Raw genomic sequence first — 18311 nt, forward strand, 5'->3', positions numbered from 1 at the left:
GAGCTTTGAAACCCATTGATTTGGCAATGCTTGCAACAGACACCACGTGAAACAGCTCAGGTACTAAGACCTTGCACTCTGAAAGACCTCCGGAGTATAGAATGAAAGGGAAGTTGTTGAAGCGGAGAGCTGGTTTTGCACTACACTACGATGAATTGTAGCCCACCAGCAGAGATGTCTACCTGAAGCTATGACGGACAACCAGTTTTGACAGTCTATTGTTGCGCTGTACGCGATAATTTGCCATTTTTTTTCAGGAACTATGTGATACAAAATTGATTGAATATCAAAATGATTATTGTTAGTATGTGCAATAATGAAACTTCAGCATTCTGCTGATATATTTTCTTACTGATGGAATTTAAGTGCAAGAATTTCATGAATTGCCTCACAAGTGAGTTTGATGACGCTTTTCTTTTTGTATTCAAGTCTGAGTTTACAAAGGATCCTCCTTCCACTGGGAAATCGAATTGGTTTTCATTCCTCGTTGCGTAAGTTAAGGTCACGACTCTGTTGGGCACTGCTATGAAGGCCCTTTCAGCTGTTCCTGGTCAATAATTATACCTGTCATCTGTTCATCCCTTTGGGGGGGGGGGGGGGTCACCATTTATTCATCGCCAAAGAAAGCAACGAGAGTGTGCTCATCCATGTGGTGCAGAGGATGGTGGACACGTTTCATGAAGGTTAGGCAACCTGATGACGAGTCTCTAGGCACTGCCAAGAGTTGGCAGAGGGGCACCTCCACACACTCACACAAAAGCACACACTCTTGCGCATCCACGATGTGGAACTGGTCACTGCATGGCACAACTCACGATTCCGCGTGTTTCACTTCGTGGAGCTGGAGCACGCGCACTCCATCGCTACCTCTTGAGCAGTCCCGGTGAGTGTGCTGTGCCACTCCCTAGTCGAGATTATGGGGTCTAACGAAATGCTCGCTGTTTACTTCTGTCTGCCACGGTTGCTTGTGAACAAGCAAATGAGGGCGATGCCGCGTGCTACAACCCCATACATTACCAGGATTACGAGGCACGGCATCCAGCGCTCGACTGAGTAGTTCAAGGTCTTCAGCATTGCACAGCGGGTTGTGATCCACACTCCTCCGTAACTGCAACACCAAAGTCACACCACATCATCCCCCCAAACCTCTCATACCCTCGCTATTCAGCATTCTCATCATCTACCTGATCATGGTCCTGAATGAGAGAGGATAAGCAATGCGTGCACAAATATTGATTGTGGAATCACTAGAGCAATTAGCAAAGCCGCTCTACGCAAACCTTTTGATATTGTGGCTTACTTTACAGCATTGGCAACAACATAGGCCTCGTTGGCATATCGGGCGTAGCTCAGGTACTGCAGCTTAAGCAAGAACCCATGAGGTTTCACGGTAATTATCAGCGTCGCCATAATGGGTAAAAACACCGACCACTGCAAAAAATCAAGAGAAAAACGTGTTTATTTATGAATGGAGAAAGCATCGAATTCATTTCAAGCTGCACATTCCCCGGCATCAACAGCATCAGCAGGCTTAAGAGAAACGGATTTAGAGAACAAACCAGTTGTGCCGGAGCAGGTTGGAAAAGTATAGAAGAGATGTACGCAATGCCCGTGACGCAGTATACCAGAACCAAAGTCACAGTAAAATTACTGAGAAAACTTGATCGAGGGTTGCTGAAGAAATAAAACATCGAGAGGTATATGAATGGCTTGATAGTCACATTGAATAGGTCAACCACATCCTTGGCTACGAAATAAGCCACTCGATTGATTCCCGATGCACTCTCTCGCCAGAATGTAAGCTTGTCGTTTGAAAATGTTCGAAGCGACGCAATCATCACCAACAGTGCTGCAGCAGCGCCAAACAATTCCAATTAACAGATTGGAGACTTCAAAGCCTCTTGCCGCATCTAATGACTAAACCATTCACACGCTAGAAAGGAATCTATAATTGTTGTTGCTTTCGTGCTGGTTTTGAATTGTGCAGTACTGAAGAGAACCCCGCTTACAGAGAGCAATGAGAGTGTAAAAATAGCCTTTCGACCCGAGGGAGGTGTCCTTCATGTCCGAGAGATAACCAAGACATGTCCCGGCCATCAGCAGAATGGTGTAGTCTAGGAATTGCACTCGGGCTTCTCGAAACCGTTGAGTCGACAACCTGGAAACTCAAAGCAGCGCACAGCACTAGTTACAACAAACTATGTGGAAAACTTTCATAAGCTCCAATGCATCAAGAATGTGTCAACACAATTAGGTATCGCCTCTTCAACAGGAGGTGATTGCATGATCATACCGGCGCAGAATGGTAAGGAATTGGCTGAAGAAGCCAGGAGTGGTACGACCAGATTTATTCTCAACCTTATAAAAAGAACTGAGAAGCAAGTCTTTCCGCTCGCATACGTACACCTGCAGCTCTGTCCAGAAATCCTGGATGCAGGTGCGTTTGGGCTCTCTCACTGGCATGAACTTTTTGCCGCGCATCGTACCAGATTGGAGGTCTGATGCTAGGGCAGCCAGGTCAGGTGGAATTTTGTAACCCTTGTTGACCATCCACATCAGGGGCAAGATTTGGGGGTCAAAGCCTGGCTGATTTTTGGGATTCACGATGCCCTCCAGCGCATCAATGTAGTGATCCGGCGGGTTAATTCGCTCCGGCACCACCAAATCTAAGCTTTCAAAGTACGCTTCCAATTCGCTCACGGGCCCCAGGTAGACCGTGCGGCCGCCCTTGGCCAGGAACATCACATCATCAAACATTCTGAACAGCCCGTAACTCGGTTGATGGAGTACCACCCCAACGTTCACACCCATGTTGGCCTCGCGGCGCAAGGCTTGCAACACCAGCCGCGATGACGTACTATCCAGACCAGAGGTGGGCTCATCCAGAATCAGCAGTGACGGTTCCATCACCATCTCCAACCCCACATTCACCCGCTTTCGCTGCCCGCCAGATATCCCACGATTCTCTACCGTGCCAACTCTGGAATCCCGGATCGATCCTAGGCCCAGTGCGGAGATGATTCGCTCCACTACCAACACTTTGTCCCGCTTGCTCATGCCAACCGGTAGCCTGCAATGACGCAATCCAGTGAAAGAAAACTTAACATGATTGATCTATTCTTACCTCAATCATCGTTACACATTTTCATCATTATACTTGGTATACAAAGAGATTCACAATGCAGGACCAGAAGTGGAGGTGACAAAGGACACATGAATGTGGAGCCTATGGTCGGTACGAACCGGTAATTGGCACTGAACAAAAGATTTTCCTCAACAGTAAGGTTGCCATGGACGATGTCATCCTGCGGCACAAACCCAATGATGCTTTTGTAGGATTGAATAGAGTCAGGTTTGCCGTTGATGAGCACTACTCCAGTAGTGCGGCTGTGCGTTGCCTTGCCTGCCAGCGCATTCAGGAAGGTAGTTTTCCCGGCCCCCGAGGGACCCATCACCGCAGTCACTCGCCCAGGGGACAATTTCCCTGTCACATTGCTGAGAATCTTCTTGCCTGAGCCTTTGAGGAACAACGAGAGATCCTCAAAGCTCACCTCAATGGGAGGCCGCATGTTGTGTCGCGTCTCGGAATCCTCGTCCCTATTCATGACTTTGTGATCCATGCTCTCCAATGCTGCTGCTATCTCCTTCTCGATCTTAGTTTGGGACTCCTGGAGCTCGGTGAAGGAGCGCATCGCATCATCTTCAACGAAGCTCTCGACATCAATCCTATCCCGAGGTCTTAGGGTGACTGGGACGAGGCAAAGGGGGATGGATGTGCCGACGGAGCTGCCATCTTCGGCAATCCTCATTGACATCGATCCATGACGCAATAGCTGACCCGGTGTTTCACCAAAAATGCTCAAGCCAAACTCAATCACCTGAAATTCCTCCGATCCGTTCGAACCTGGCCGTTCCCGGAACTCGGTATTGCTGAGCTTGCGGGTGAGAATAGCAGCCTCACATTCGACAGACTCTTTCATGGGTACAAGCCCCTCTAATTCTGAAGCACTCACAGTCGCTGCTTGCCTTTGCGCCAAATCTCGGGCCCTAGATTTGCTCTTCATACGAATGTCCATGATCCAGTCCGAACACGCAAAGATCAGTAACAAGGTGGCTGCCAAGATCGCCTGCCAATTCGCATCGTCATTCCATACATTAGAACTTAAGACGTTGTGGTGGCAGGAATAATTATTGTACATACTTCTTCACTAGCAGACAGGATTGGCCAATGCTGACTTTAACATGGTGTAAAGCTTGATTAGATCTGAAAGAATTTGAGTTCAGCCTTACAACGAAGAGAATCCCAACACTGGTGAGATTCTGCTTCTCGAGTCGCTCGCTTCGGCATGTCGTAAGCTTTGAGCAGGCTGGTTATCACCACCAATCCAGACCTATTAACCCGGTGCATGCATAGAGAATTGTCTTCACCAAGAAAATCGATTGATTAGTTAAGATGGAAGAAATGGTTTGCATTTTTTAGCCTCAAATGGTTATGGTACTTACCATACTCCCGCGTGGAGCCAAGAGGGCAATAGTGTCTGCCAACACACAACCACACCAGCGCAACGTTCCCAGTCATAATTTGCTCATCAAGAGTGACTCTCACTGCAATAGTATTCAATTAACTGGCAGGACTTGCTCCTAGATCCCTCACAAATGTTCCCTTGCATATTTTGTCAACTGGAAGGTACCAAATCAGCCATCTCGCAATATTGTAACCACATTTCATTCCCAGGGATTGATTTTAAATATGATCGGATTGGAGTATAAGCGTGATGCCAACTCACCCTTTGGTGCATATGTGAGCATCGACAGTCGAGGGACAGAACACGCCAGCGGGGCAGAAAATCTCTTGAGTAGCCTGCACAATGGACCACTTCTCTGCTCCCCCGCACTGGCGATTCCCTTCACGTTGCGTCACTTGGTACCCATATCTGCATTCATACCATCCACACACCTCAATTCTTCCAAGGTGGGGAAATGCTTTCAAACAAATAAAAAGTTATATATATACATAAGCATCTACTGAGTGAATTTTAGGCAGTAATATAAGGGAGGGATCTTAGGTGGTATTTCTCACGGTTCACACAACCCAGTTGTTTCGTTTAGTACTGCTCGAGGACAGAAAGCACCCAACGGGCATGCTGCAACACAATGCCCACATACAAACCAGTATATTTAAGGTCAGAATCATGTGATCGACGGAACTGTTAAAATTAGAGTGCAATCAGAGCAGTCTATTTACTGAAACCGGGAGGATACAACTCACGATCGACTAGCTTATGCCATGAAACCGACAGCAGCACTTACGGAACATGCAAGTGAGGCCCTTTGGGCAGAAAAATCCCTGACAACAAGCCTTGGGAAACAGATGACGAGATGGCACCACATTGCTGCTGGGGTGTAGATTGGAGTCGATTTGTTTCGCAGCTGACCATCCCGAATCGCACTCAATACCCCATGATGAGGAGTTACAATTCACATTGGGTTTAGGGGAGTCCAGATCCCATATGTTTTTGAAGTAAAGCTCGAGTTCTCCCTTGTTGCACAGACGCTGCGAAGCTGTGCCATCTGAGAAAGCCCACCGCATCTATTATCACCTTTCTCAATTTATCAGTGAATTCTATAATTTACAGACCAGTGTAACTCTGAGGAGGAAAAATAATATAGTATCCTGTTCCAAGGGGTACCTGCTCCCATGTCCATGACACACTGTTGCACGAACCTTTGAACTTTTATATTGAAACCGTACACCGCGTTCCACTCCTGCTCTCTGCACACAAGAGCAACCTACTCACATCAAACAGTATCCCTCATCACTATTGAATTCTGTCATGCATCCGGCACATTCAGGCTCTCAGGAATGTGTGACCCCGTCTCTGCTGCTGCCATGTATGTGCACACCAAGATCCAGAAAATTTCTTCTCACCCATTGGTGATGCAATAGCTGAAATTTTTCTCAAGCTCCAACGCAGCATTCCGAGTCAGGGCCCGAATTTCTTTGTCCAAATTGTCAATTTCATTCAGCACCTGGTTATCAAGAAGTGGAGGCGCCGCAAGAGGAGGCAAAGCAACACCTGGAGGCAAAGCAGCACCTGGTGGAGGCAAGGCAGCACCTGGAGGAGGCAGAGCAGCACCTGGTGGCGGGAAAGAGAACCCTGATGGTGGACCAAGCAACTGTGCTTGAGCGCCACTCAGCACACTCAGCACGCAGCAAAGTACAAGAATGTAAAATTCACTGAACCGACATGGTAACTGAACAAGTTTTCTATTGTTGTAAGTAAATGAAGATTTCCATGTTATCCCCATTGCTAGTCTCGTTCTAAGATCGCCTGGAATTGAGTGCCTCAAAATATGCTTTCAATCTCATGAGAATATCAAATCAACCGGCCCTAATTCTCTGGATGCAATATTTTCAAAGAATCTTAAATGTTCCCTTCCAAATTTGATCTCCTATGACCCTCCCACGGGTCTCTTGATCTTGAATCTTCAAACTGCTCCGCTTGTGTCTGCTGGACCGTCAAACTCTTATATTCTTCTGTGCGAAGGGCCACATCTTCATAATCGTCTTCGCTAACACTGTCACAACGCGAAGTTTCTTACTGCACACGAAAATTGGGTGGATTGGAAAACTCCGTCTCTTTTGCGAATCAATGCTGAAATATGCAGGTCGGCGATCGGAGCAACGGCTGTCTGAAATACAGCACATGTACCACGTCCAGCAACCATTTGATTTTTCTGAGACTTCCTATTGGATAAATATGAGCATCCAAATGAAAGGATTTGCCAAGCAGATCATTGGCCCCGCTCTTTCCCCCAAGCTCCGATTGCCGCTTTGCTTCACTGAGATTCCTCTCCTCGACAATAGTACCCTCTCCCCTGCACAACCAAAATAGACACCCCTCTGACCGCCACTACAAGATTTATCAGGCTCACTTCGGCACAGATCAAGCAACCTTTAGACACCGCTCATGAGCACTGGAAACAGTGGTACTGACAAAACTGAAAACAAAATTAGAGGCATCACGCTGGTTACTAGCACGAGTTGAAAATATCTACGTTCCAATTGAAAGGTTGCTTGATCTGCCTCTTGTCCCCAATGCTTGAATTCCTTCAAATCACATCACATCACATTGACACAGACGAAACGCGGATCCGATCCGTAAAAACAAGAGTTTTAGTGCAAGACAAGTAGAGATAAATTTATGAAACAAGGAGATGATGTTGTCCACCACACACCAGCAGCATCGCTGGCTGAGCCTAGACGATGAGAGATGGACTGAGTGCTGGGCTACGGTGGGAATTGGCAACTATCCTGGTACAGAATCAGCTGCGTACAAGGAAGAGAACCAAGAAGTGTGAGGGCCAGTGCAACCAGATGGAAGAGGAAGTCATAGTCACTAGTCGCGAGAGACAGCCACAGCAACGTAGGAGTCATCCATTCTACAGACAAATTAAAATTCATGGAAAAGTAGTGGTGGTGAAGGTGGAGCAAAAACACGGACGCGCTTGGGAGTTGACTGTGACACTTTTCTAAACAATCCTTCGCTAGAGTCATGACGAAACAGCAGCTGCATGGACCGATATTGGAGCCTTTACGAATTCCAACTTCACGAGTAACCTGCGCCGCTGCTTCATGCGGCCGAAGCACTCCCGCATGGGCCCCACCCTGGCAGTGCTCCTCCTCCTCAACTACTGCTAGTGCTACTACTTCTGCATGCAACTTTTTCTACTTCTTCCTCCTCTTCCTGGTCTACTAACTTACCTGGTCTTCATGCTCGTGTGCTTGCTCCTCTTCTTCCTCCTCAGCAGCGCTGTGGCCGAGGAATGCGAGTGGTGCTTCTCCCCCCCCCCCCCCCCCCTCTCCCCCTCCTTTTGTCGGGGAAGCATCCATCCACCTCTCTATCCATCCATCCGCATCTCTCTCTATCCATCCATCTACATCTCTCTATCCATCCATCCGCATCTCTCTCTATCCATCCATCTACATCTCTCTATCCATCCATCCGCATCTCTCTCTATCCATCCATCCATCCATTCACATCTCTCTCTCTATCCATCCATCCGTCTGGGGAAGGGCGTTGGGAGTGCCCCACCTTCTCCTCCCCCTTCTTTTTCTTTTTCTTCTCCTTATTCTTCGCAGCTTCTTCTCGTCTTCTGTGCCTCCACTCTTTAGCTCTTCCTCCCCCAACTTCGCCATCCTTTTGCGTCGTAGCTCAGGATCCAAAAACACACTCTCACACTCACATAGAGATATACACATACAAATACATGTTTATTTTTTTATTTATTTATTTAAGAAATTGATTTATTGCTCACTTTCTGAATAAACCCTTGTGATGATTGTGTCATATTGATGTTGAATTATGAGATGGAACTATGAATTAATTCAAATTCTATCTGAAAATGATTGTAAGTATGTCACCACCTGAAGTATTGGAATTCTTACTTCAAATCAATCATGCATTTTTATTTTTATTTTTTTAATATTGATACTTTCCAATTCATAATGAAAGCTCAAATTTGATGTTTGCTTTTTTAACATGTTTGACAAGACTCCATTCTAAAACCAACATGTTACAGTCTACCAAAAAAATATAGTTTTTGTAAAGTATAATTCATTTTTGAACTAACATAATTTTTGAACTAACATATTTTTATTGTGTTTATGTTCTTTTGATTTTCTAGGGTATGATCAAAAATTATTTACTTTCATAATATTTATTAAACGTTTTTAGAAACAAATAAAAAAAAATCCAACTAATTGGCAGAAAGCTATAATAATGAATAAATCAGGAGTTAAGTTAACATCAAAATTTCAACGTACATGAAACACAACAATTTATTTATAAAAAGTATTATATATATATATACATATGTGAGAATGAATATATATTTCTTTAAATATAAATATCCATATATATCATGTAGATTCTCTAAAACATTGATTAAAAATAATAATAAGAAACATGTCTAAAAACTTGAATTCAAATTTTAAATTGTAATAATAAATTCATATAAATACATCATAACTTGAAAATAAAAATAAAACTATATATTTATTTTAATATCTATAGTTTTTTATAATTAATATATAATTATCTTTTGAAAATCAAATCATTGTATGAGCCAAATTTTTGATGGAGTTATTTTATATTATCTATTTATATAAAAAAAATTGACCAGCCTAGGTTTGGCTGGAGTGTCAAAAAAGCTCATTGGTTGGACCAATAGAGTGGCTAAATTTAGATAATGGTTTAGTATAGTTACTGCCAAGTTATCCAATTATTACAATTAGAGGATGGAATGGGCCAAGTTGGCAACGGCGTTGGCAACAACAGCAGCACAAATGAACCTCACTTGCATTTAATTAATATAATTGATGTGGTGCTACTTTCTTTTGTTTTTATTTTTTTTTTTTAATTGCAGAAAGGAGCACTGATGGAATGTTGAGGTATATTGTATGTGTGTGTGTGTGTGTGTGTGTGTTTTTTTTTTTTTTTTTTTTGAAAAAAAAAAAAAAAAAAAAAATGGTTGCCAAAAATACACTCAATCTTGGCAAAGCCATTGATTTTAACCACTATTTGATTTATAAAAAAATATATTTCCAAAAAAATTGTATAAAAAATCAATATGTAGTTATTAATTTTTTTAAAAAATATGCTTTTCTTTATTTCCTTGATTTTCAATAAACCATACAAAAAAAAAGGTCATCCAAATATGTTTTATAACATCAAAGAATAATATAACACAACTAACATCATTAAGTAAAGAAATTAAACATATTTTTATTGAAGGTAGTAATTGAGGCCACATTTATTATTTTTGTGGCAACACTTTTTTGACAATATTGTTTTTTGTTTATCATCAACTTGTTCTAAATTTTAGCAAGAATAACTTGTGCAATGAGTGGCTAATATATTACCTACTAATATATGTTTTTTTGTAGTCTCCACTTTTTTTTAAATATTTAATATCTATCCATTTTAAATCTTACAAAACTTTTATATCTGCACATTTCAAACTTCTATCAATATGAAAATATTAGTTGATTCTTTTTATCTTTTTTCATTTAAATGTCTCTTTTAAAATTGAGCTTGTATTTCTATTAGCAATAGATTTGTTTATACCATTTTTTTTTTTCCATTTGCTTATCTAAATATAAGTTATAAGTCTTTATTTGTAGGTAGAAAAGCTAATTCTATTGGCATTGCCATATTCACTTCCAACATTGGCAACAACTTGTCATATTGGTGCCAAAATACAAAAATATTAAAATCTAAGAAGACTAATTAGTTAAATTGGGAATAGCAAATAAAAAAAGATCAATTACATAATTTGTTGTATCTCTTATAATTATTGCTATAGCTATAAACTCTTTGTATCTTAGAGTATTTGCAGTGTCTAATTTGATTGTAACAATTGAATTAAAAATCAAATTCTTTGAATTGTTCGATTTGATTGAAATAATTTATGTAATTTTTATACTATGATTTGCTGTTGATAAGTGAAAAAATTGGTAAAGTTATTGTAAATTTTGAAAGTTCAATTAATAAGATATGTTTTGATCTTTTATAAAATTATTAACATTATAAAATTAAAAATTATATATATTAATAATAATTGGTAAAGTTATTGTAAAATTTGAAATTTCAATTAATAAGATATATTATAAAACATTATAAAATTAAAAATTAGGAACAAAGAAATTAACACTCTTTAGGCTTTTATAAAGTTTGATAGTCTTTTTTAGATCTTCTAAGAAACTTTGGCTCATAATTCCTTACAAATATTTTTTGTGTGCTATATGCAAAGAAAGTTGTTTGTGATGGAAAAATACTACCTCAAAGCTACTACTATGAAGGCAAATTCACAATCCACATCAAAGACATTAGAAACTTGGTCTTTATAAAGTAGATGCCAAATATAATTAATAGCAATGTTTTACTTTAATTTTTCATTAAAAAAATGATAGAAAAAGTGGTATATAGCCTAGTGATACCAAAAATATAAAAAAAAGGCATGTTCTAATTTATTGATTTTATAAGTAGGCTCCAAAAAATATATATATTATGATAAATGAATATGAGTTTAATTGATTTAAGATCAACAAAAAATATATAGGTTGTGTAGTTGTATTGGTCCGACTCTATGCTATTCTTGCAATTTTTTGCATTAATATTCTTAGAGAGATTCTTCTTTGAGATGAAAGTTCCATCTTCTAAGTTTTATAATTATATTTTAATATTTTTTACTTTTACATCTTTGTTAAGTATCTCTTGAATAGTTATCTTCTAAGCTTTAGTAAAATGAAAAAAACCTAAATATCTACAATAATTAGAAGAAGCATCTTTGTTTTGTTAAAGCTTTGGAATCTCAAAAAGCTAATAATTATTTGTATATTATGTTTGAACCATTTAAAGAGGAAATTTTCAAAAACATTAGAAGTCTTGTGTTTCTTAGTCTCTTATATCAATCTGTGGTGGATATGGTTCTTCTTATCTTGAATGCATTTGTAGTAAAGCTTCTAAAGATTAGAAGGTTGTTGTTGTTTAGATGTCTTTGTTACAATTTCATAGCTTTTATTTGCAACTAACTTATTGAAAGTTCTCATTATTTCTTTTCTTGAAGCATATGTTACTTCCATAAGGATTGTTGGAGGTGGTTGAAATGGGATGAAGGGAGAGTATGTGCTAGCAATACTTTGGTGGATGCTAATGGCATTAACAAGAATGTGGGCAACAACAAAAAGAATGAAGCAATGAGATGGAACCATAATTGCAACAATGTTAATGCTGTGTCGTTAGAAAGTCTGTTTTGTTTTGATTTGTTTTGTTTTGTTTTGTTTTTTTTTTTTTTTTGTCTAATAGGACAAAAAATATGTGACCAAAATAAAAATAGATGTTGTAGCAGTATTAGCAGGTATGGCCATAGTCACAGTCTTTACTAAATTGAAATATTAAAATTAGTATTAAAAGAGAAAATCAAGAGAAGAAGAAGAAGAAGAAGAAAGTTTACATTGCAAACAGTGTTATTCAATTAGGTGACAAACAACATGGACGTCAAGAGACATCATTAATTGGGTAAGAAACAAACAGACAATAGCTGTAAAAAATAAAAAATATTTATATTGATTTTTACAACAAATATTATTGATATTTATATTATTTATTTTTACAACAACTATTTTTTTGTGTAAATATAATAACTATATATAATTGATGTTTGAATTTAAAAAGCATTAACAAATACTAATTCTCATTAATTTAAGAAATCTTCTTTTCTCTTTTGGAATTTCTAAGATTATCTTAATGAGTCCTGTAGTCTGGTGGAAGTTTACATTTAACCTATTTATTTCTGTTTAGATTTTGTAGAAAGGTATAGTGATCAAAAATAATAATTGATTGAATATTTCTTCACCTCACTTGCTGTTGCATGTTTATTTGTTTCTCTAATGTGATTTCTAATCATGACAACTAATCTTCTCACCAGAAATTTTTTTAAACAAAAGTTAGAAATCACATTTCACATGGAATGAGGTACAAACATACCATCCGAATTATGCTCGACTCACTTTCATTAACAAAGCACGGAATAGAAATCAACAAGAAGGAGAAGAACTCGAGACGAAGAATGCGAGATGTGCGCAGCGCAAGACGACCCAATGGCAAGAGAAGCAACTATGAAGCAGCTCAAGAGTTCCTTCTTGCCAAAATTTAAGAGACGCGCTTTACGAGGCTTATCCGGATGCGTGGGCGCGGCATGGATGTTTGCGGCAATATGCACGAGACATTTGTCGTTCGTTGCATGGACTTGGATCGAGGTTCCACGCAGCCGCAGTGGGGCTCAGCACTGTGCTCACCGGGTGCTGCACCCGCATCCGCATCTGCATCCCTGAGACTTCAATGTGGATTCTAAGGAGATCGTCGCCATCCCCCCTGCCATGGATCGAGCAGAGGAGGCGCACATCTGCAAAGCCTGTGGTGTGCAGTTCTCGCCGCATCAGAATCTACCTTCGGTGTGTCCCATCTGCTCCGACGAACGCCAAGCTGTTCCCAAGTATGATCCCTCAAACTCGAATTTTGCAGCCGGTGGATGCTCCACTAGCCCCAACTGTTCTGAGTCGTATTGAAATCATTTTTTGGTGATCTAGTGCCACAATTTCTTTTAAAAGCAAGATGGTTCGCAGATGGTGATCTCACGCTGCTGAGCGTGAATTTTATGATACTTTGCAGGGATGGGCAACAATGGACGACTCACACGCAGCTGAAGAATGGCCCGTATATGAATAAGTGGACTAAGTATGAACCGGGCTTGTATGCTTTCAATACGGAGCCAAAAGTAGGAATTGGGCAGCGTGCTTTTCTTATCCAGACAGCCCGTAACTTTTCTACACTCTTGCATTTGCAAAGCGAGGCTTGTTTTCAGATGTCTTCAGTTTTGGCGATTAGACTTTCATTGTCTAGGGTTTTCGGTTTGTGGGGGCAATTCTGCGAGTCCTCATGTCTTAACCCTCAGAGTGATGTGTTGTAAGTGGCGGCGCAAGTGTTCCAGGGTCTCCCAAGTTCTGAGTGCCATCGTGCGATAAAGTTGAGCTCCGCAGTCAATACCAGGTGCACGTGACTGACAATTTCTCTGTTATTGATTCCAGATGGTAACATCTTATGGGATTGTGTATCGCTGCTGGATGACGCGACAATTGACATCGTGAAAGCACTAGGAGGCCTTAAGGCCATTGCTATTTCACATCCTCATTATTATGCAAATAACGCACAGTGGAGCTCAGTTTTTGGAAATGTACCCGTTTATATTCATGAGAAGTAAGTACTCGTGGAATGTTTCGTGATTGTTTGCATCTTTGTGGCAATCCTTCTAATGACAGTTTCCATGTGATTGTTTGTGTTATTGTTAGCGAGAGAGAGAGAGAGAGAGAGAGAGAGAGAGAGGGGGAGGGAGAGGGCGTGTTTGGTATTGAATAGGAGGAACGGAAAATTAAAAATTTGTGGCTGTGCGGATTATTTGCCGGAATTCATTGCTTCCTTTCAAAAATTGCAGAATTAAAATGCCACAAATGCCACAGGGATAAGAAATGGGTGATGTGGGAGCACGAGAATGTGAAGTTCTGGAGTGGGGAGACGCTTCGTGTGCTGGAAGGTGCGACTTTGATACATCTGGGAGGCCACTTCGCAGGAGGTCAAATCCTTCATTGGGCCGAGGCAGTTGATGGCAAAGGCGCCTTGTTATCAGGGGATATCATACAAGTAAGCTCTGCACTTGACACTAGTTTGCAGATATGATCTTGATTAATGGCACCGATAGAGAACTAAGAGCATGGCGAGGGGAATCGATCTCCAAGGAGCGTGAAGACCAGGTTTCATGTATTGCTGCATTCATTGTGTGCAGGTGAATGCGCTAGACCATACAACTGTGAGTGTCATGCGTTCCTACCCCAATTACATTCCCTTGTCAGCCAGCCACGTCCACCGCATCGCGGCACGACTGGAGCCCTGGGCATTTGAGCGCGTCTACGGAGGGTTTTGGAACTATGAAGTTATGAAGGACGGCAAAGCGAGGGTGGAATATTCTCTCCAACGATATATCAAATGGCTTACTGATGATGATCCGGATGTGTAGCAGTTGTCGGTTTCTGTAGCTCTTAGCGTTCGAGTCCTCTTCCTCTCTGTTGACGAAACGTTGCCATGCTGGGAAAAGGTGGATAAATGTCCATCTGTGCGCGTGTTGGACATGAGACAAGATGAAGGTATCTGATGTGCTCTTCTACATGTAGGCCCGTAGCTCATACACACTTAACTTTGTTACAAGGCCTTAGTGCTCAAGTCTTAAACCGCGCTGGGTTATGTATACTCACCTCACCTCTGGCTTGTTTACTGGCATTGAAAGAGGCAATGATACTCGAGATATAGAATGTGGCTCCATCATTAAATCCAGCCTTTTCATTGAGTTCTAGGGAGTTTACTGGCCCAAAAAACTATTTGTGAATATTCATGTGAAATGTTGTAGCCTACCTGTGTGATTAACTCTTTCTTGTGTGAGACTCGATAACGCATCTAGTTTTACTAATTAATGTCCGGCTAGAATCTGTCGTTGTCGTGGCAATAAATGCACGAATGTCGTCAAAAGAGATGAGCTTCAAACTGAATTATTCGTAAAATAGCTTTGACTTGGCAATCTGCAAGCAGAGTAAAAAAAATCTGAACTACTGTACTTGCCTTGTGGAATGATTGCCGCCATTTGACTGTGACTCACTTACTTCCATATATTGGTGACCTCTGTCATCGACCTAAGAAATTTCAGATGCAAGAAATTTAGCAAATGCACGAATGGGACAAAACTGTTTGTGATCATGTTTCGACCTAACGTGGGAGCTGAAAACAGCGATTTCCTTTGTAGAGCTACGTGAATCACAAATTTGTAATCCTGACTGAACTACTTATGGTGCTTAGTTCTTCATGGAAATTTGGATCGATGATGGGTTGAGAAGTTTGAAACTCACATCAAATCGAAACTACTTTGAGTGATCTCTTGGTCGTTTGTTTGCACCTTGATCCTCTTATTTCGTGAAGAGTTTGCAGTGTGACGAAGCCAGATCTCCGTTTTTTTTTGAAACATTCTATTTAAATTATTTGTCGCCACAGTATTGGAGGGGCCTTGATCAAACTTCATGTTGTGCACTTTAACTGTTTTTGGCCAGCTGACTTGTTGAGAACGAGTTGTTAAATTTGATCCCAAACGATTGCTCCACGATGTATTCGGACGGGGTGTTGCTTTCAATTCAGTGAAGTCGATATGCTTAGCTCTGAATTTTGTGTCGGAGTTGCTTTCAGCCAACTGTTTGTTAGTATGGACATAATAGGAGGGATTTGGTGAGATCTCTCTCTCACAAAATCTGCTGGTAATATTATCTGATCTTCGTATTCCATTTGCTGCCATATTTTCTGTGATGCAGCAAATTCGACTAATTATCAGACGCCCTTCTAACCTGTTGACCATGCAATAAACCTCTGTATGGATTCAACATGATAGGCACGATCTTCCGGAGCAAATTCGGCGCATCGAAGTTATTCTACAGCCTCGCGCATGCATAAGATTACGAGACAAACTGAAATAGCTTGGTGACCAAATGTCAATCTAAATGTCAATCCATGTTACAAAGTCTATTTTGTAGGTAGTAAGGAGAGGGATGTTACCTGATAGTAAATCAGGCACTTTAGAGTACGTTCTCATCTCTTTTAGCTCTTGAGAAGGCCAATTCATTACAGATGCCGGCACGCCAGCCGAGTTCTTTCTTTTCTTCCTCTCTGTGGACCATAGCAAATGTGCGCTATCATTGTACGCAATTTGAAAGCCTCCGTAGTCATGGACTATAAATTCCGCCTCACAGGAGGGCGACCGACTCCGTTGTTTACTGGGGTAACTTATCCTCCGGCAACTCTTCCTTCTCTCAGTAGTCTGTGACGCGGTGAGCTGATACGAATTGTTTGTCATTCTTTCCATACTGCAAGGTTCAATTATCCACCAGAGTTCACGCGAGAAGCTAATACTCTTTAAACTCATGAGGTACTATCCATGGCACATCTCCTAAATTTGAGGGGGATGTTACATACATCATGTAACTGTGCTCCTAAAAATATAAAGTACATACTTCAATTTGTTGAATCTGGTGCAAAAACTCTATGAGTACAGGATATAGCTGAACTTACAACATCTCGTACAGCCTCGGTAGATGAACCTTGTGCTGACTAAACATCGGTCGAACAAGGCGCCTCTCAATATCAATAATTTTCTCCCGAGGTGTTGGAGGATGAGAAACCTGCACATGACTTCCCATTGCGCAGGTCCCATGCAGTAATTTTCGAGTCGGGCGGTGAGCTAGCAAAGGATTTTAGCTACAGAGCGATGTGCGACGCGGGAGGATGAAAAGAACACATGGCACCATCTGCTGCATGATTTTGAGTAGGAGAATCCAAGAAGATGAAGACCCTGAAGCAAAAATGGAGGCACAGGGGTGAGCAATGTCATGCAGACAGAAGCAGGCGGGGGTGGTAAAGAATCAAGCAGCTGGAGGGGGCAGAGGAGGAAGAGTCCCCGAAGCAAAGTTGTGCGGGCCGAGGTGAGCAGGAGGCTATGTATCCAGCCCAAGGGTAATGTGATTATTGAAATACTCTAGATCGTCGAATCACTTATCCTAGTTTTGAATTTTCATTTCACCAAAAACGACTTTAGTGTTTAAAAAACTCTTTAGGTATCTGGAAAATTCGATTTATTTCTAAGCATCTTCATTGTAGAAATGCCATTGTACAATTCATATTATGATATTTGTATCATTCTTTATTGTAAGTAAAATTATTTAGTTATAATTTAGCATTAATTTTATTCAAAATTTGAAATTTCTTCAAGACTATATATATATATATATATATATTTTTTATTTAGTAACATATGTTTACATAATATTCAATACCAAGATTATTAACATTAAAAAATTAGTATCAATTTGTTTTGCAGAAAATTCATTGCATCAAGCTATTTATATACTATTTAAAATAAATATACACTGCACAATTTTTTTATTAAATTTATTTATCAAAGTTACAATCTCCAAATTTTAGCCATGTTTTGGAATTAGAAGATTACATTAAGAAATTGTACTCATAATGAGTTGCAAATATGCCCCAAAAAAATATGGTTTTAAGAAAATAATAAATACATTATATAAATACTGTATAAATAATATCCAACCATTGTTTAAGATAAGTTGCAAAATCATGAAACCAGAATGTAATAAATATTTATTACTGGTGAGTTGTTAATAGATTTACAAAAGAACAAGAATAAAATAACAAAAAATGTGTGCAATTTTCATTTTTAATGGACGTTTTTCTAAAAATTGATAGAATTAATTGAATTAAGTAGATGCAAAATATTTTACTATTATTAAAATGTGTAACTAAGTAAAATGTGTAGTAAAAAATTATTTATTTTGTCAAAAATTAGTAATTACTTTTGTGAATTACGTTTAACATGAACAATTTAAGTTGTAGTTTAAATATTATTTTTCTGTCATGCACACAGGTAATAATTACAACACAACATTATGGCAATATACCAATGACTAAATGGTAAGAGCAATTGTCATGCAGTATGTCATACTTTATTTGTAGTTTATGTTACTGAAGATTTCAAAAGTGTTAAAAGAGAACAAAGAAATGTGTGTATATATAATGCAGGCATTCATGCATGTGTATCCATTCTTGTAGAGAAAAAGAGACACAATGATTAAAGAATGGAAA

At 40.0% G+C, this 18311-nt stretch overlaps 3 protein-coding genes across 6 annotated transcripts; 1 reads left to right on the plus strand and 2 right to left on the minus strand.

The window, feature by feature from the left end:
* Window positions 1-374: 374 nt before the first annotated feature.
* On the minus strand, window positions 375-7835 carry LOC112283801 (ABC transporter G family member 28). Of its 3 annotated transcripts, none has more exons than XR_016503202.1 (13): window positions 5930-7835; window positions 5691-5773; window positions 5311-5571; window positions 5081-5144; window positions 4788-4934; window positions 4504-4538; window positions 4291-4367; window positions 3244-4127; window positions 2359-3070; window positions 2010-2158; window positions 1560-1849; window positions 1301-1431; window positions 375-1108 (listed from the first exon to the last, which is right to left on the minus strand). XR_016503202.1 is itself a non-coding variant. In XM_024522979.3 (13 exons), exons 1-13 carry the CDS (start codon window positions 6307-6309, stop codon window positions 943-945), a joined length of 3444 nt encoding a protein of 1147 aa, XP_024378747.1. In that variant the 5' UTR covers window positions 6310-7835; the 3' UTR covers window positions 375-942. The 3 variants fall into 3 exon arrangements, 2 of the variants coding, with proteins under 2 accessions (XP_024378747.1, XP_090107039.1); XM_024522979.3 differs by having other exon boundaries at window positions 2294-3070; XM_090250913.1 differs by having other exon boundaries at window positions 2294-3070; window positions 6078-7722.
* Window positions 7836-12902: 5067 nt separating this feature from the next.
* Window positions 12903-14961, plus strand: LOC112284116 (uncharacterized). Its single transcript, XM_024523693.3, has 5 exons — window positions 12903-13059; window positions 13236-13381; window positions 13652-13820; window positions 14081-14261; window positions 14404-14961. Exons 1-5 carry the CDS (start codon window positions 12944-12946, stop codon window positions 14632-14634), a joined length of 843 nt encoding a protein of 280 aa, XP_024379461.1. The 5' UTR covers window positions 12903-12943; the 3' UTR covers window positions 14635-14961.
* LOC112284115 (uncharacterized) lies at window positions 14922-17040 on the minus strand. 2 transcript variants are annotated; one of them, XM_024523692.3, is made up of 4 exons: window positions 16722-17040; window positions 16209-16516; window positions 15515-15956; window positions 14922-15190 (listed from the first exon to the last, which is right to left on the minus strand). In XM_024523692.3, exons 1-4 carry the CDS (start codon window positions 16847-16849, stop codon window positions 15151-15153), a joined length of 918 nt encoding a protein of 305 aa, XP_024379460.3. In that variant the 5' UTR covers window positions 16850-17040; the 3' UTR covers window positions 14922-15150. The 2 variants fall into 2 exon arrangements, with proteins under 2 accessions (XP_024379460.3, XP_090107040.1); XM_090250914.1 differs by lacking the exon at window positions 14922-15190 and adding an exon at window positions 15250-15301.
* Window positions 17041-18311: the final 1271 nt, after the last annotated feature.

Source organism: Physcomitrium patens, chromosome 6, assembly GCF_059467195.1.
Source record: "Physcomitrium patens ecotype Gransden chromosome 6, ASM5946719v1, whole genome shotgun sequence".
Taxonomy (NCBI): domain Eukaryota; kingdom Viridiplantae; phylum Streptophyta; class Bryopsida; order Funariales; family Funariaceae; genus Physcomitrium; species Physcomitrium patens.

Coding starts and splice junctions, on each gene's coding strand:
- LOC112283801 (XM_024522979.3), bottom strand. CDS start 6,309: ATGGGGATAACATGGAAATCTTCATTTACTTACAACAATAGAAAACTT. Junction 5,145..5,310: donor GGGCCTCACTTGCATGTTCC/GTAAGTGCTGCT, acceptor ATTGTGTTGCAG/CATGCCCGTTGGGTGCTTTC. Junction 1,432..1,559: donor AACCTGCTCCGGCACAACTG/GTTTGTTCTCTA, acceptor GATTTTTTGCAG/TGGTCGGTGTTTTTACCCAT.
- LOC112284116 (XM_024523693.3), top strand. CDS start 12,944: ATGGATCGAGCAGAGGAGGCGCACATCTGCAAAGCCTGTGGTGTGCAG. Junction 13,382..13,651: donor TTTTCTTATCCAGACAGCCC/GTAACTTTTCTA, acceptor TATTGATTCCAG/ATGGTAACATCTTATGGGAT. Junction 13,821..14,080: donor CCCGTTTATATTCATGAGAA/GTAAGTACTCGT, acceptor CAAATGCCACAG/GGATAAGAAATGGGTGATGT.
- LOC112284115 (XM_024523692.3), bottom strand. CDS start 16,849: ATGGGAAGTCATGTGCAGGTTTCTCATCCTCCAACACCTCGGGAGAAA. Junction 16,517..16,721: donor CCGAGGCTGTACGAGATGTT/GTAAGTTCAGCT, acceptor TGAACCTTGCAG/TATGGAAAGAATGACAAACA. Junction 15,957..16,208: donor AGTGCCTGATTTACTATCAG/GTAACATCCCTC, acceptor GCTGCATCACAG/AAAATATGGCAGCAAATGGA.